Raw genomic sequence first — 15,932 nt, 5'->3', positions numbered from 1 at the left:
GGGGGAGATAGAGAGAGGGGGGGGGAGATAGAGAGAGGGGGGGGGAGATAGAGAGAGGGGGGGGGAGATAGAGAGAGGGGGGGGGAGATAGAGAGAGGGGGGGGGGGGGGGAGATAGAGAGAGCAGAAGAAGGGCGACTCCTCGGAATGCTATCCATAATTGAATATATCTTTACGCTTGCGGACCTGCTCGAGGACCCGGGATCGGAATCTGGTCACATCTTCGTCAGGCACCCGCTCGATCCCGAGGGCTTTGTGCAAATCGGCGGAGTGGGTCCGCAGGAAGGGATTGTACTCTTTCTCTTCCCCGATGGTGGACGGGCACTGCAACAAACAAGAGAGTCGCAGCTTAGTACCAGGGGCAGGGGTGGGCCGATCAGACCCGGCTAGAAACGGGAAGGTAGCTGACAGTACACTGCTCTCGCAAGGAGCAGGCTGAGGGGGAGACCGGACAGAGCTCTTCAAAACAATGAAGGGGTTCGATAGGGTCCACGCAGAGACGATGTTTCCACTTACGTGGGAGATCAGAAATAAGGGCCATAAATATAAGATGATCACTTATAGGGAATTCAGGAGAAACTCCTTTACCCAGAGAGCGGTGAGAATGTGGAACTCGCTGCCACAGGGAGGGGTTGAGGTGAATAGTATCGATGTATTTAAGGGGAAGCTGGATAAACACATGGGGGAGAAAGGAGAATAGAAGGATATGGTGATGGGGTGAGATGGGGAGGGGTGGGAGGGGGCTGGTGTGAAGCAGAAACCCCGGCACGGAGCCGAGGAACAAAGGGACCTTAGAGTGCAGGTTCACAGATCCCAGGCCAGGTAGATAAGGTGGTGAAGAAGGCATATGGAATACTTGCCTTTATTAGCCGAGGGATAGAAGACAAGAGCAAAGAGCAAGTTATTATTTAAATGGAGAAAGATTGCAAAATGCCGCAGTACAGCGGGACCTGGGGGTACTTGTGCATGAAACACAAAAGGATAGTATGCAGGTACAGCAAGTAATCAGGAAGGCCAATGGAATCTTGGCCTTTATTGTAAAGGGGATTGTAGGAGCGAAAAACCTTAATCAAGGGTAAAGTAATCGGGGTAATTAAAATATAAAGCAAGAAAGGCTGAGAGAAAGGTTTAAATGCATTCATGGTAGAATAGCTGAATCCCACATCCCAGCAATGAGGCTGGAATACAGAAGGCCAGAGCATTCTCTTCGGAGATAAAAATCACCCACAAGATTTATGTAGACAGCTCGCAGAACTAACGACATGAGGTCACCATGTTCCAGCCACAGGAGATAACAGGGACAATGCCTCTTTTAAGCCGAGAGTAACCAGACATCAGCCAAGGACAAGTTAGCCTGGGAAGACACTCCCAGAAAAGTAGTAACATAACCTGCAGGGGCTGTCAGAACTGAATGTACCAATAGAATCATTAGAAATTACTGTAACCAATAAAATTAATGTAACTGTCGGAACCAATGACATCGCTGAGAACTGTATTAACCAATGTATCAGTAGTAGGTGGGCAGGGGCCAATAACCAATGGGACACTTCCCCGCCTGGTTTCTGGATTTTGATAAACTAATTGCAGCTTGTCCTGTGAGACTGGGAGCAGAGCAACCAGCGAGTGCACTCTCTCAGCTGGCTCTCCCTTGATTAATCAGGTTTTAATAAACAATTCTTTTCTCTATGTATAGACCTTTCCGTGTCGAGTGTTATATTTTTAATACTTCACAATAGGGATGGAGTATAAAAGCAGGGAAGTCTTGCTACAGCTATACAAGGTATTGGTGAGGCCACACCTGGAGTACTGCGTGCAGTTTTGGTTTCCATATTTAAGAAAGGATATACTTGCTTTGGAGGCAGTTCAGAGAAGGTTCACTCGGTTGATTCCGGGGATGAGGGGGTTGACTTATGAGGAAAGGTTGAGTAGGTTGGGCCTCTACTTATTGGAATTCAGAAGAATGAGAGGTGATCTTATCGAAACGTATAAGATTATGAGGGGGCTCGACAAGGTGGATGCAGAGAGGATGTTTCCACTGATGGGGAGACTAGAACTGGGGGGCATGATCTTAGATGAAGGGGCCACCCATTTAAAACTGAGAGGAGGAGAAATTTCTTCTGAGGGTTGTAAATCTGTGGAATTCACTGCCTCAGAGAGCTGTGGAAGCTGGGACATTGAATAAATTTAAGGCAGAGATAGACAGTTTCTTAAACGATAAGGGAATAAGGGGTTATGGGGAGCGGGCAGGGAAGTGGACCCGAGTCCATGATCGTATTAAATGGCGGAGCAGGCTCGAGGGACTGAATGGCTTACGCCTGCTCCTATTTCTTATATTCTAGGTTATGCTTGAACTGTATAAAACACTAGTTAGGTCACAGCTGGAGTACTGCGTGCAGTTCTGGTCACCACATTACGGGAAAGCTGTGATTGCACTGGAGAGGGTACAGAGGAGATTTACCAGGATGTTGCCTGGACCGGAGAATTTTAGCTATGAGGAAAGATTGGATAGGCTGGGATTGTTTTCTTTGGAACAGAGGAGGCTGAGGGGAGACCTGATTGAGGTGTATAAAATTAAGAGGGGCTTGGATAGAGTGGCTAGGACGGACCCAATTCCCCTCAGAGGGGTCAACAACTTTGGGGGCATAAATTTAAAGTAATTGGGGGAAGGTTTAGAGGGGATTTGAGGGGAAATGTCTTCACCCAGAGGGTGGTGGGGGTCTGGAACTCACGGCCTGAAAGGGGGGTAGAGGCAGAAACCCTCACCACATTTAAAAAGTACTTGGATGTGCACCTGAAGTGCCGTAACCTGCAGGGCTATGGACCCAGAGCTGGAAAGTGGGATTAGGCTGGGTAGCTCTTGGTCGGCCGGCATGGACACGATGGGCCGAAATGGCCTCCTCCCATGCTGTAAATTTCTCGGAGTTGGACCGAATGGCCCGTTTCTGTGCAGGACGCGATGTAAAGACCTTCATTCACTCACTGTGCAATGCAGCCCGCGCCTCTGTTGCAGCACCCAGTCGAGCTTTTCGAAGATAGCGGGATTGTTCGGTTCAACCGAGGCAGCAAACAACAGGTTATCCTGTGCGTATTCGTGACCTACAAACGGAAGGACAGGCGATTTTCAATCACATCCGATATCAGGCGCTCTTTTACACCAAACTACACCCTCCAGACCATCCCTGATTATAATCGCTCCACCATCGGTGGCCGTGCCTTTTGTTGCCTGGGCCCCAAGCTCTGGAACTCCCTCCCTATACCTCTCCTCCCTCTCCTCCCTCTCTCCGTCACCTGCCCTAATTTCTCCTTATGTGGCTCGGTGTCAATTTTTAAAATCTCATAATCCTCCTGTGAAGCGCCTTGGGCCATTTCACTCCGTTAAAGGCGCTATATAAATACAAGTTGTTGTTGGCGTCTGCCCATTCTGTTAAGTTCTTTGAAGTAGTAAGGGTGATCAAGCATAATCTTCCCTTTTGAAATCCATGCTGACTGTTCTGTATTAGATATTCTGTTTCTAGATGATTTAAATTACATCTTTGAGTAAGGATTCCATTATCTTTCCGACCACTAACATTAAGCTAACTGGCCTATAGTTCCCGGGACATGTTCGATCTCCCTTTCAAATGGAGGAAGCAGATTTAACCGTGTGCCAGTGTGCTCTGGCAGTATTCAAAGGATCGGTCCCCATTACCTGACCCCAGGGGGGGGCTCAGTCCCCATTAACTGGCCCCAGGGGGGGCTCGGTCCCCATTACCCGGCCCCGGGGGGGGGGGGGCTCGGTCCCCATTAACTGGCCCCAGGGGGGGGCTCGGTCCCCATTACCTGGCCACAGCAGCGTCTCGTCCCCGAGAGTGCCCACAACATCCAGTGAGGATAGCATCAGTGAGGAGCTTCCCTCGAAAATTCGGCCTGCGTTTAAAATAAAAACACACAGTAAGCAAGGCGTCACACGAGCAGCAGCAGCGATGAATGTAGGACATGTACAAGGTCTTCGTCAGGCCTAACTTGGAATAAGAACATAAGAAATAGGAGCAGGAGTCGGCCATACGGCCCCTCGAGCCTGCTCCGCCATTTAATACCATCATGGCTGATCCGATCATGGACTCAGCTCCACTTCCCCACAACCCCTTATCTGATCTGATTGAAGTTTTAAGATAATGATGGGAATGGACGCTGTTCCAGTGAACAATTTATTTCAATTAAATAGGTTAGATACGGCCAGGGGGCATAAATTTAAGTTGTACAAGTCCAGATCTAGGTTAGACATCAGCCGGTGGTTCTTTTCCCACAGAGAGTGGAACACGCTGCCCTCTCATGTGGTGGATGCAAACTCACTGAATTCCTTCAAACAAAAGATGGATCTGTTTCTGTCTGCGGTGGAGATCACCTTAGAGGGTAGGTACTGCGGGGTATTTAATGGCCAGAGTGATCCCCTGGACTCGTTCCGCTCGCCGAAATGGGTCGGAGAGGAATTTCCCAGATTTTCTCCCCAAATTGGCCTGGGTTTTTAAATTTGTTTTTTGCCTCTCCCAGGTGATCAGTTGGTTTGGGGTGGGGTGGGGTGTATGTGTTGTGATACACAAGGTATCGCAATTGTGTGGGACAGGCTCAATGGACCAGAGGGTCTTTACCTGTTCGTATCACCTCTTACTAAAAAGTAAGGTAGCTGAAGAAATTCTCAGAGCTGGCGTGAAGTCCTGCACTAGTTTCAATCACCTGGCGGGGTTAGAGAGACATTGCCCAGATCTCATATTGCTGTGTGTGTGTGTTAATAGCCCATTAAACTCTCCGCAGAAAGTTAGGGCCGGTACTTAACAGTGCAAGGACCTGGTTAATGACCAGATTTAGGTTCCTGCGATGTCACACAACCTCTCCGGCCCAGAGAGGGAACAATTCAACATAGGTACAGGAGGCGGCCATTCAGCCCCTTGAGCCTGTTCCCCCATTCAATGAGATCGTGGCTGATCTCTAATCTAACTCCATAAACCCGCATTTGCCCCATATCCCTCAAGATCTTTGGTTAACAAAAATCTATCAATCTCAGATTTAAAATTAATTGACCTAGCCTCAATTGTCATTTGCAGAAGAGAGTCCCAAACTTCTACCACCATGGAATGCAGACGTGTTTCCTAACTGCACGTCATTGAACCTGTTCAGTCTCAGTCCTACAGATATAGAGTAGAGGTGATCCAAAACTCATCAGCCCGTGTCCTAACTCGCACCGAGTCCCGCTCACCCATCACCCCCTGTGCTCGCTGCCCCCGTGTCCTAACTCGCACCGAGTCCCACTCACCCATCACCCCCTGTACTCACTGCCCCGTGTCCTAACTCACACCCAGTCCCACTCACCCATCACCCCCTGTACTCACTGCCCCATGTCCTAACTCGCACCGCGTCCCGCTCACCCATCACCCCATGTGCTCACTGCCCCGTGTCCTAACTCGCACCGAGTCCCACTCACCCATCACCCCGTGTGCTCACTGCCCCATGTCCTAACTCGCACCGAGTCCCGCTCACCCATCACCCCCTGTGCTCACTGCCCCGTGTCCTAACTCACACCCAGTCTCACTCACCCATCACCCCCTGTGCTCACTGCCCCGTGTCCTAACTCACACCGAGTCCCGCTCACCCATCACCCCCTGTGCTCACTGCCCCGTGTCCTAACTCACACCGAGTCCCGCTCACCCATCACCCCCTGTACTCACTGCCCCATGTCCTAACTCACACCAAGTCCCGCTCACCCATCACCCCCTGTGCTCACTGCCCCGTGTCCTAACTCGCACCGAGTCCCGCTCACCCATCACCCCCTGTGCTCACTGCCCCGTGTCCTAACTCGCACCGAGTCCCGCTCACCCATCACCCCCTGTGCTCACTGCCCCGTGTCCTAACTCGCACCGAGTCCCGCTCACCCATCACCCCCTGTGCTCGCTGACCTACATTGCCTTCCGGTTAAGTAACGCCTCAATTTCAAAATTATCATCCTGGTTTACAAATCCCTCCATGGCCCTCGCCCCTCCCTATCTCTAATCCCCTCCAGCCTCCCCACCCCCCGAGATGTCTGCGCTCCTCTAATTCTGCCCTCCTGACCATCCCTGATTATAATCGTTCCACCATTGGTGGCCGTGCCTTCTGTTGCCTGGGCCCCAAGCTCTGGAACTCCCTCCCTAAACCTCTCCACCTCTCTACCTCTCTCTCCTCCAAGACACTCCTTAAAACCGACCTCTTTGACCAAGCTTTTAGTTACCTGCGCTAATTCCACTTGTGTGGCTCGATGTCATTTATCACATAATACTCCTGTAAAGCACCTTGGGACGTTTTCACTATGTCAGAGGCGCTATATAAATACATTGCTGTTGTTTGTTAGAGATTTTTAAACTTCTAAATGTCACACTCACTTCAACAAACAAGTGTGTTCGAGCAATGTAAAGTTCAGCCACATGGTGGCGACATAAATCACTCCTGTGTCAATCAAGAGAGTCAGCTGTGGTTCAGTGGGCAGCACTCTCGTCTGAGTCAGAAGGTTGGGGGTTCAAGTCTCACTCCAGGGACTGGAGCACATAAATCTCGGCTGACACTCCCAGTGCAGTGCTGAGGGAGTGCCGCACTGTCGGAGGTGCCGTCTTTCAGGCAAACGTTAAACCGAGGCCCCGTCTGTTCTCTCAGGTAGACGTAAACGATCCCATGGCCACTATTTCGAAGAAGAGCAGGAGAGTTCTCCCTGGTGTCCTGGGGCCAATATTTATCCCTCAATCAACATCACTAAAAACAGATTATCTGGTCATTATTACATTGCTGATGGTGGGAGCTTGCTGTGTGTAATATGGCTCCGCGTTTCCCACATTATAACAGTGACTACGCTTCAAAAGTACTTCACTGGCTGCAAAGCGCTTTGAGGCGTACAGTGGTTGTGAAAGGCGCTATATAAATGCAAGTCTTTCTTTCTATCTTTCCAACGTCCACTCTGTCATTGGTAAAATGCTGGAGTCCATTATTAAAGAAGCAGTAGCCTCTATAGCTCTCTGGGGCAGCGAATTCCACAGATTTACAACCCTCCGAAGAAATTCCTCCTCATCTCAGTTTTAAATGGGCGGCCCCTTATTCTAAGACCATGCCCTCTAGTTCTAGTCTCCTCCATCAGTGGAAACATCCTCTCTGCATCCACCTTATTGAGCCCCCTCATAATCTTATACATTTCGATCAGATCACCTATCATTCTTCTGAATTCTAAAGAGTAGAGGCCCAACCTTTCTTCATAAGTCAACCCCCTCATCTCCGGAATCAACCTAGTGAGCCTTCTCTGAACTGCCTCCAATGCAAGTATATCCTTCCTTAAATAAGGAGACCAAAACTGTACGCAGTACTCCAGGTGTGGCCTCAACAATACCCTGTAGAACATAATAACATAAGAATTAGGAACAGGAGTAGGCCATCTAGCCCCTCGAGCCTGCTCCGCCATTCAACAAGATCATGGCTGATCTGGCCGTGGACTCAGCTCCACTTACCCGTCCTCTCCCCGTAACCCTTAATTCCCTTATTGGTTAAAAATCTATCTATCTGTGACTTGAATACATTCAATGAGCTAGCCTCAACTGCTTCCCTGGGCAGAGAATTCCACAGATTCACAACCCTCTGGGAGAAGAAATTCCCTCTCAATTCGGTTTTAGTTGTAGCAGGACTTCTCTGCTTTTATACTCTACCCCCCTTTGCAATAAAGGCCAACATTCCATTTGCCTTCCTGATCACTTGCTGTACCTGCATACTAACTTCTTGTGTTTCATGCACAAGGACCCCCAGGTCTCTCTGTACTGCAGATCACCTCTCATTCTTCTAAACTCTAGAGAACACAGGCCTAGTCTACTCAGTCTCTCCTCATAGGACAATCCCCCCATCCCAGGAATCAGTCTGGTGAACCTTCGTTACACTCCCACTATGGAAAGTATATCCTTCCTTAGGTAAGGAGACCGACACTGTACACAATACTCCAGATGTGGTCTCAACAGGGCCCTATATAATCGCAGTAAGATGTCTTTACTCGTGTGCTTACCACAGCCGGAGAGGAAGACCAGGTCTCCGGAGAAGAGGCAGGCCGGACTGTTGTGGGGCTTCCCGTCCAGGACGTAGATCATGTGACCGACCGTGTGACCCGGGGTGAACAAGGCCTGAAAGCGCAGGTTGCCCACTTGAATCGTCTCTTTGTCCAGAATGGGACTGACGAGCAGGAGGAAAAGCATTACTCTCAGCACAAAACAAACACAAAGCAAAATACTGCGGATGCTGGAAATCTGAAATAAAAATAGAAAATGCTGCAAAAACACAAAGGTAGATTATTATCTGAATGGCGGCAGATTAGGAAAAGGGGAGGTGCAACGAGACCTGGGTGTCATGGTACATCAGTCATTGAAAGTTGGCATGCAGGTACAGCAGGCGGTGAAGAAGGAAAATGGTATGTTGGCCTTTATAGCTAGGGGATTTGAGTATAGGAGCAGGGAGGTCTTACTGCAGTTGTACAGGGCCTTGGTGAGGCCTCACCTGGAATATTGTGTTCAGTTTTGGTCCCCTAATCTGAGGAAGGACACTTTCTATTGAGGGAGTGCAGCGAAGGTTCACCAGACTGATTCCCGGGATGGCAGGACTGACATATGATGAGAGACTGGATCGACTGGGCCTGTATTCACTGGCATTTAGAAGAATGAGGGGGTCTCATAGAAACATAAAATTCTGACAGGATTAGACAGGTTAAATGCAGGAAGAATGTTCCCGATGTTGGGGAAGTCCAGAACCAGGGGTCACAGTCCAAGGATAAGGGGTAAGCCATTTAGGACTGAGATGAGGAGAAACTTCTTCACCCAGAGAGTGGTGAACCTGTGGAATTCTCTACCACAGAAAGTTGTTGAGGCCAATTCACTAAATATATTCAAGAGGGAGTTAGATGTGGCCTTTACGGCTAAAGGGATCAGGGAGTATGGCGAGAAAGCAGGAATGGGGTACTGAAGTTGCATGTTCAACCATGAACTCATTGAATGGCGGTGCAGGCTCGAAGGGCCGAATGGCCTGCTCCTGCACCTATTTTCTATATTTCTATGAAATCTCAGCGGGTCAGGTAGCATCTGTGGAGAGAGAAACTGAGTTAACGTTCCAGGTCGGTGACCCTTGGTCAGAACGAAGACCCTTTCCTTCCTTAGAGAATTCCAGAGATTCACCACCCTCCGAGTGAAGAAATTCCTCCTCATCTCAGTCCTAAATGGCCGACCCCTTATCCTGAGGCTGTGACCCCTGGTTCTAGACTCCCCAGCCCGGGGGGGAACACCCTCCCTGCATCTACCCTGTCAAGCCCTGTAAGAATTTTGTATGTTTCAATGGGATCACCCCTCATTCTTCTAAACTCTAGAGAAACATTAAGCACTTGCTTAAAAACCTGTTGCATCTCATCTCTAACTTTTTCCAGTTCTGACCAAGGGTCATCGACCTGGAACGTTAACTCTGTTTCTCTCTCCACAGATGCTGCCTGACCCGCTGAGATTTCCAGCATTTTCTGTTTTTTATTAAAGCATTAATCTCAACCTGCAGTAAAACCCCGCACTCCCCCCAACACCCCACTCTTGTGTTGCCAACTCCAAGCAGCGGACACGAGCCTCTCTACTCAACCACTGCCAGTCTTAGTGTCCCCGTTTCCTCTGGTGGGCAGGAGGGGGGGGGTTGGGGAAGTAAGCTTAAAGTTGGAACCAGGCCGTTCAGGGGTGATAAGAACATAAGAATTAGGAACAGGAGTAGGCCATCTAGCCCCTCGAGCCTGCTCCGCCATTCAACAAGATCATGGCTGATCTGGCCGTGGACTCAGCCCCACTTACCCGCCAGGGTCAGGAAGCACTTCTTCACACCAAGGGCAGAGGAAATTTGGAACTCTCTCCCTCAAAAAGATGTTGGGGCTGGGGGCGGGGTCAATTGAAAATGTCAAAACCGAGATTGCTGGATTTTTGTTGGCCATCATCATAGGCAGTCCCTCGGAATCGAGGAAGACTTGCTTCCACTCTTAAATGAGTCCTTAGGTGGCTGAACAGTCCAATATGAGAGCCACAGTCCCTGTCACAGGTGGGAAAGACAGTGGTTGAGGGAAGGGGAGGGTGGGACTGGTTTGCCGCACGCTCCTTCCGCTGCCTGCGCTTGGTTTCTGCATGCTCTCGGCGACGAGACTAGAGGTGCTCAGCGCCCTCCCGGATGCACTTCCTCCACTTAGGGCGGTCTTTGGCCAGGGACTCCAATGTGTCAGTGGGGATGTTGCACTTTAGCAGATAAGAGTAAACATAGAAACATATAAAATAGGTGCAGGAGTAGGCCATTCGAGCCTGCACCGCCATTCAATGAGTTCATGGCTGAACATGCAACTTCAGTACCCCATAACTGCTTTCTCGCCATACCCCTTGATCCCCCTAGTAGTAAGGACTTCATCTAACTCCTTTTTGAATATATTTAGTGAATTGGCCTCAACAACTTTCTATGGTAGAGAATTCCACAGGTTCACCACTCTCTGGGTGAAGAAGTTTCTCCTCATCTCGGTCCTAAATGGCTTACCCCTTATCCTTAGACTGTGACCCCTAGTTCTGGACTTCCCCAACATTGGGAACATTCTTCCTGCATCTAACCTGTCTAAACCCATCAGAATTTTAAATGTTTCTATGAGATCCCCTCTCATTCTTCTGAACACCAGTGAATACAAGCCCAGTTGATCCAGTCTTTCTTGATAGGTCAGTCCCGCCATCCCAGGAATCAGTCTGGTGAACCTTCGCTGCATTCCCTCAATAGCAAGAATGTCCTTCATCAAGTTAGGAGACCAAAACTGTACACAATACTCCAGGTGTGGCCTCACCAAGGCCCTGTACAACTGTAGTAATACCTCCCTGCCCCTGTACTCAAATCCCCTCGCTATGAAGGCCAACATGCCATTTGCTTTCTTAACCGCCTGCTGTACCAGTATTAAGGGTTACGGAACCAAGGCGGGTAGATGGAGTTAAGAGCTTTCTGTCCTCGGCCTCCTACACTGTTCCAATGAAGCTCGACACAAGCTCGAGGAACAGTACCTCATCTTTCGTTTAGGCACTTTGCAGCCTTTGGGACTCAACATCGAGTTCAACAATTTCAGAGCGTAACCTCTGTCCCCATTTTTTCAGATGTCAGTTGCTGATGATTCTGCCGTTCCCATTTACACCTCCTCTAGACCCATCCGTGACTTTGTTACCTCTAGACTTGACTATTTTAAACGCACCTCTGGCTGGTCTCCCACGTTCTACGCTACATAAACTTGTCATCCAAAACTCTGTTTGGGCCAGGCAGTGCTGTCAAAGTGGGGTCAAAGCAGGAAAATATGGTAAAAAAAAAAATTAAAAGCTCTTTACCTTAATGCATGCAGCATCTGTAACAAAATAGATGAGTTGACGGCACAAATAGATACAAATGGGTATGATCTGATGGCCATTACAGAGACGTGGTTGCAAGGTGACCAAGGCTGGGAATTAAATATTCAGGGGTATTTGACAATTCGGAAGGACAGACAGAAAGGAAATGGAGGTGGAGTAGCTCTGGTAATAAAGGATGAGATCAGTGCAGTAGTGAGAAATGATATTGGCTCAGAAGATCACGATGTAGAATCAGTTTGGGTGGATATAACTAATAATAAAGGGAAGCAGTCAGTTGTGGGCGTAGTCTATAGGCCCCCTAACAGTAGCTACACCGTTGGACAGAATATGAATCAAGAAATAATGGCAGCTTGTAAAAAAGGAACGGCAATAATCATGGGCAATTTTATTTTTCATATTGATTGGACAAAGCAAATTGGCCAGGGTAGCCTTGAGGAAGAGTCAGGATAGCGTGTATCCGAGATAGTTTCCTTGAACAACATGTTGCAGAACCAAACAGGGAGCAGGCTATCTTAGATCTGGTACTGTGTAATGAGGCACAATTAATAAACAATCTCCTAGTAAAGGATCCTCTAGGAAAGAGTGATCATAGCATGGTTGAATTTCAAATTCAGTTGGAGGGTGAGAAAGTTGGATCTCAGACCAGTGTCCTAAGCTTAAATAAAGGAGACTACAAAGATATGAAGGCAGAGTTGGCTAAAGTGGACTGGGAAAATAGATTAAAGTGTGGGACGGTTGATGAGCAGTGGCAGACATTTAAGGAGATATGTCATAACTCTCAACAAAAATATATCTCAATGAGACGGAAAGACTGTAAGAGAAGGGATAACCATCCGTGGCCAACTCAGGAAGTAAGGGATAGTATTAAATTGAAAACAAGGGCAAACAATGTGGCCAAGACTAGTGGGAGGCCATAGGATTGGGAAACTTAAAAGCCAGCAAAGAACGACAAAAAAAATGATAAAGAGAGGGAAGATAGTTTATGAAAGTAAACTAGCAAGAAATATAAAAACAGATAGTAAGAGTTTCTACAGGTACATAAAAAGGAAAAGAGTGGCTAAAGTAAATGTTGGTCCCCGAGAGGATGAGACTGGGGAATTAATAGTGGAGAACAGGGAAATGGCAGAGACTTTGAACAAATATTTTGTATCGCTCCTCACGGTCGAAGACACTAAAAACATCCCAATAATGGATAATGAAGGGGCTATAGGGAGGGAGGAACTTAATGCAATCACTATCACTAATGTAGTAGTACTCGGTAAAATAATGGGATTAATGGGACAAGTCCCCTGGACCTGATAGCTTACATCCTAGGGTTTTAAAAGAAATAGCAGCAGGGATTGTGGATGCATTGGTTGTAATTTACCAAAATTCCTTGGATTCTGGGGAGGTCCCAGCGGATTGGAAAACCGCAAAAGGTTACTGTACAAGATAAAAGTTCACGGGGTTGGGGGTAATATATTAGCATGGATAGAGGATTGACTGACTAAGAAAAAACAAGAGTCGGGATAAATGGGTCATTTTCCAGTAACTAGTGGGGTGCCACAGGGATCGGTGCTGGGTCCTCAACTATTTACAATCTATATTAACGACTTGGATGAAGGGACCGAGTGTAATGTAGCCAAGTTTGCTGATGATACAAAGATGGATGGGAAAGCAAATTGTGAGGAGGACACAAAAAATCTGCAAAGGGATATAGACAGGCTCAGTGAACGGGCAAACATTTGGCAGATGGAGTATAATGTGGGAAAATGTGATGTTATCTACTTTGGCAGAAAAAAAAATAGAAAAGCAAATTATAATTTAAATGGAGAAAAATTGCAGTGCTGTAGTAGAGGGACCTGGGGGTCCTGGTGCATAAAACACAAGAAGTTAGTATGCAGGTACAGCAAGTGATCAGGAAGGCAAATGGAATGTTGGCCTTTATTGCAAGGGGGATAGAGTATAAAAGCAGAGAAGTCCTGCTACAACTGTACAAGGTATTGGTGAGGCCACACCTGGAGTACTGCGTGTAGTTTCGGTCTCCATATTTAAGGAAAGATATACTTGCTTTGGAGGCAGTTCAGAGAAGGTTCACTCGGTTGATTCTGGAGATGAAGGGGTTGACTTATGAAGAAAGGTTGAGCAGGTTGGGCCTCTACTCGTTGGAGTTCAGAAGAATGAGAGGTGATCTTATCGAAACTTATAAAATAATGAGGGGGCTCGACTAGGTGGATAGAGAGAGGATATTTCCACTTATAGGGGAAACTAAAACTAGGGGACATAGTCTCAGAATAAGGGGCCGCCCATTTAAAACTGAGATGAAGAGGAATTTCTTCTGAGGGTTGTAAATCTGTGGAATTCTCTGGCCCAGAGAGCTGTGGAGGCTGTGTCATTGAATATATTTAAGGCGGAAATAAGAGAGATTTTTGAGCGATAAGGGAGTAAAGGGTTATGGTGAGCGGGCGGGGAAGTGGAGCCGAGTCCATGATCAGATCAGCCATGATCTTATTGAATGGCGGAGCAGGCTCGAGGGGCCAAATGGCCTACTCCTAACTTGCACCAAGTCCGGTTCACTCATCACCCTTGTGCTCACTGCCCTGGGAGTGTTTGATGGGACAGAGAAATTAGGTGCAGGAGTGGGCCATTTGGCCCTTCGAGCCTGCACCACCATTCAATAACATCATGGCTGATCATTCCCTCAGTACCCCTTTCCTGCTTTCTCTCCATACCCCTTGATCCCCTTAGCCGTAAGGGCCATATCTAACTCCCTCTTGAATATATCCAATGAACTGGCATCAACAACTCTCTGCGGCAGGGAATTCCACAGGTTCACCACTCTCTGAGTGAAGAAGTTTCTCCTCATCTCGGTCCTAAATGGCTTACCCCTTATCCTTAGACTGTGTACCCTGGTTCTGGACTTCCCCAACATTGGGAACATTCTTCCTGCATCTAACCTGTCCAGTCCCGTCAGAATTTTGTTTCTATGAAATCCCCTCTCATCCTTCTAAACTCCAGTGAATACAGGCCCAGTCGATCCAGTCTCTCCTCATATATGTCAGTCCTGCCATCCCGGGAATCAGTCTGGTGAACCTTTGCTGCACTCCCTCAATAGCAAGAACATCCTTCCTCAGATTAGGAGACCAAAACTGTACACAATATTCCAGGTGAGGCCTCACCAAGGCCCTGTACAACTGCAGTAAGACCTCCCTGCTCCTATACTCAAATCCTCTCACTATGAAGGCCAACATGCCATTTGCTTTCTTCACCACCTGCTGTACCTGCATGCCAACCTTCAATAACTGATGTACCATGACACCCAGGTCTCGTTGCACCTCCCCTTTTCCTGATCTGCCACCATTCAGATAATATTCTGCCTTCGTGTTTTTGCCCCCAAAGTGGATAACCTCACATTTATCTACATTATACTGCATCTGCCATGCATTTGCTCACTCACCTAACCTGTTAGATGCCAAAAATTGTTTCACAGGAATGTGGGAAGGGAGGACCTTGAGACAATCACTATCACTAGGGGGGTAGTGCTGGACAGGCTAATGGGACTCAAGGTAGACAAGTCCCCTGGTCCTGATGAAATGCATCCCAGGATATTAAAAGAGATGGCGGAAGTTATAGCAGATGCATTCGTTATAATTTACCAAAATTCTCTGGACTCTGGGGAGGTACCAGCGGATTGGAAAGCAGCTAATGTAACACCTCTGTTTAAAAAAGGGGGCAGACAAAAGGCAGGTAACTATAGGCCAGTTAGTTTAACATCTGTAGTGGGGAAAATGCTTGAAACTATCATTAAGAAACAGCGGGACATCTAAATAGGAATTGTGCAATCAAGCAGACACAGCATGGATTCATGAAGGGGAAATCATGTTTAACTAATTTATTGGAATTCTTTGAAGATATAACAAGCATGGTGGATAGAGGTGTACCGATGGATGTGGTGTATTTAGATTTCCAAAAGACATTCAATAAGGTGCCACACAAAAGGTTCCTGCAGAAGATAGAGGTACGCGGAGTCAGAGGAAATGTATTAGCATGGATAGAGAATTGGCTGGCTAACAGAAAGCAGAGAGTCGGGATAAATGGGTCCTTTTCGGGTTGGAAATCGGTGATTAGTGGTGCGCCACAGGGATCGGTACTGTTTACAATATACATAGATGACCTGGAAGAGGGGACAGAGTGTAGTGTAACAAAATTTGCAGATGACACTAAGATTAGTGGGAAAGCGGGTTGTGTAGAGGACACAGAGAGGCTGCAAAGAGATTTGGATAGGTTAAGCGAATGGACTAAGGTTTGGCAGATGGAATACAATGTCGGAAAGTGAGAGGTCATCCACCTTGGGGAAAAAAAACAGTAAAAGGGAATATTATTTGAATGGGGAGAAATTACAACATGCTGAGGTGCAGAGGGACCTGGGGGTCCTTGTGCATGAATCCCAAAAAGTTAATTTGCAGGTGCAGCAGGTAATCATGAAGGCGAATGGAATGTTGGCCTTCATTGCGAGAGGGATGGAGTACAAAAGCAGGGAGGTCCT

General features: G+C 47.7%; 1 protein-coding gene across 1 annotated transcript in view; it reads right to left on the bottom strand.

The window, feature by feature from the left end:
- The window catches only part of pnkd (PNKD metallo-beta-lactamase domain containing), a 53,697-nt gene that overhangs the window by 1,664 nt on the left and 36,101 nt on the right, over positions 1–15,932 (bottom strand). The window contains exons 6-9 of the mRNA XM_070877001.1: positions 8,041–8,204; positions 3,819–3,905; positions 2,980–3,095; positions 186–323 (exon numbers count right to left, since the gene is read on the bottom strand). Of these exons, the coding sequence (XP_070733102.1) occupies positions 186–323; positions 2,980–3,095; positions 3,819–3,905; positions 8,041–8,204 (505 nt within the window). The remainder of the gene's footprint in view (positions 1–185; positions 324–2,979; positions 3,096–3,818; positions 3,906–8,040; positions 8,205–15,932) is intronic.

This window comes from Pristiophorus japonicus, chromosome 3 (genome assembly GCF_044704955.1).
Source record: "Pristiophorus japonicus isolate sPriJap1 chromosome 3, sPriJap1.hap1, whole genome shotgun sequence".
NCBI lineage: Eukaryota > Metazoa > Chordata > Chondrichthyes > Pristiophoridae > Pristiophorus > Pristiophorus japonicus.
Note: the sequence above shows the minus strand (reverse complement) of the source record. Positions and strands in the feature narration are given on the sequence as shown.